The sequence below is a fragment of the Sminthopsis crassicaudata genome, chromosome 6, assembly GCF_048593235.1.
Source record: "Sminthopsis crassicaudata isolate SCR6 chromosome 6, ASM4859323v1, whole genome shotgun sequence".
NCBI lineage: Eukaryota > Metazoa > Chordata > Mammalia > Dasyuromorphia > Dasyuridae > Sminthopsis > Sminthopsis crassicaudata.
The window spans coordinates 236,914,358-236,916,617 of record NC_133622.1 but is presented as its reverse complement, the minus strand read 5'-3'; the positions used below and the strand labels follow the sequence as shown (position 1 = coordinate 236,916,617).

The 2,260-nt window shown below is 39.6% G+C and overlaps 1 protein-coding gene across 1 annotated transcript; it reads left to right on the top strand.

Annotated features, from left to right (window-relative positions):
- The first annotated feature begins 597 nt into the window (after positions 1 to 597).
- On the top strand, positions 598 to 1,530 carry LOC141547354 (vomeronasal type-1 receptor 3-like). The gene has a single exon (XM_074275799.1). It carries the CDS (start codon positions 598 to 600, stop codon positions 1,528 to 1,530), a length of 933 nt encoding a protein of 310 aa, XP_074131900.1.
- The last annotated feature ends 730 nt before the right edge of the window (positions 1,531 to 2,260 follow it).

Below are 2,260 nucleotides of genomic sequence, written 5' to 3'. Positions count from 1 at the left end.
AGATAAGGCTGACCCAAGCACATGCTAGTTGCACCAAAAAAGCCATAAAAACGGTCTGACTGTGTGCCACGAGATTTATCAAATGTTAGGGAAAGGAATTAAAATAAGAAAGACGATATTTCCCCCTTAAAGAGCTTATATTCTAATGGAAAAGCAAAACAGATTATTACAGAAATGGGGACAGAAACAAGTTCAGGAGCATGATGGAACATGGAAGGACGTGGCCTGGAGACATGGGCCCTGGGAGAAAAGGCTAAAACTCATCTATCGTAGTTGATGGCTCCAGGAAGTTCAAGATACCAATGGGAAGGAAAGGATGATGACATTCCAAGAGCAAAAGGCATGACTTGGAGACAATTGGAAAGTATTGCATTACTAGGTTACAGAGTAAATGTTTAATAAATATTTGGGCACTAATAAATTGAATGCACTCCTGAAGTAATACTATTTCTGCAAAGGTCACCACTCCTTGTATAAAAGGTGAGTCATTTGGAAGATTTTACTGAATAATTCTTAATCTGGAAAAGTCAATTTCTCATCTATTTCTCCCCAGGTTATTTTGAACCTAATAGAAAAATCCCCCCAGATACTCCAAAAATGAATTCTCAAAAAGAAGGTCTAGAGATTATCTACTTAACCCTGCTTTTGTTTGGAGTCCTGGGCAATATGTTCCTTCTCTATCTGCACAGCCAGAACCTCTTCATAGGTCACAGAAAAAGACTCATTAGCCTCATAATCATCAACTTGGCTTTAGCTCATATCCTGATGATTTTTTTCAGAGGAATACCCATAATAATAATCACTTGGGGATGGAGATCTTTTCCAGATGACATGATGGGAAAAATCTTAAATTACCTCATAAGAGTGACCCGGGGAGTTTCCCTCACCACCACCTGCCTCTTGAGTGTCTTCCAGGCCATCACTGTCAGTCCCAACAGCCCCGTATGGACAGAGATCAAGATTTGGATCCACAAATATATTGTTTCCTGCTCTTTACTCTGCTGGATTTTCAATATTCTGATAGATATCATAATGGCCACAAATATAAGTGATACAAGAAACAGCAGTAATGAAAGATGGAGGATTGGACATAGCTCTTTCAACTTGCACACCATAAATACCATAAAAATTCTAATTTGGAAATCAGTTATTGATGCTCTGATTATGGGTCTCATGATCTGCTCAAGTGGCTACATGGTGATTGTCCTCTATAGACACAGACGGCAAGTCCAACACATTCACAACACCAGCCTCTCATTGAGAGCCTCCCATGAGACCAGAGCCACCAAAGCCATCCTGATGCTGGTGGCTAGTTTTGTCTGCTTTAACTCAGCCAGTTCTCCTTTCATCATTTATATAGCTTCTGCTAAAGCAACTAGGCACTGGGGGCTCCGTTTCACTATTGCCCTTTCCCTATTTTACCCAATAATTAGCCCCTTTCTGCTGATCAGCTTTGACACCCAGATGCCCAGATCTTTGCATGTTCTCTTAGGGTTGAAAAGGTTAGGCCAGGAAGAACTCTCGAATTAATGAGAATTCTTGGGCTTAATAAAAAGGAATTGGGCACAAGGGGGAATAGGACATCCGTTCCTTTTCTTTCCAAGCTAGACTCCATGGGACATTTCCTACATTGGAATTTCTGTACCCTAAATCCTAAACAAAACATTTTACCTTTCTCTTTCTTCCTGAATTCTCATGAAAGCACCACAAGTCACTTCAGATTTGAAAGCTTTGAACCATTCTCAGGCCTTATCTCACACTCATTTATCACATATAAATTAGGTACCAAGTCATGTGAATTTTATCTTTGTAATATTTCTTATGTCATTCCCTTTCTTATAAATCAAAGGCCCCCATGCCCTATGTAGTACTTTTGAGAAACCCTTCTTACTTGTTTCCCTGACTCTAAACTTTTCCTTACAAAACTGGTGAGACAGCTGCCAAATTAATATTTTTAGCACACAGTCTTAACTATTATTCATCTGCTCAAAAAGCATCACTAGTTCTCTACTGCATTTTCTTTGTTTTTGCTGAGGTAATTGGGGTTAAGTGACTTGCCCACAGCCACACAGCCAGGACATGTTAAATGACTGAGACCAGATTTGAACTCAGGTCCTCCTGACTTCAGGGCTGGTGTCTATCCACTATACCAACTAACAGCCCCTCTCTATTGCATTTTGCATTAAAAAAATTTTAATTTCCTCTAAATTTGAAAACTACATTCCTTCTCAAATTGATTCCATCTCCACTTCACAGTCAA

Excerpts from the sequence above, each read along its gene's own strand:
- LOC141547354 (XM_074275799.1), top strand. The coding sequence starts at position 598 with ATGAATTCTCAAAAAGAAGGTCTAGAGATTATCTACTTAACCCTGCTT.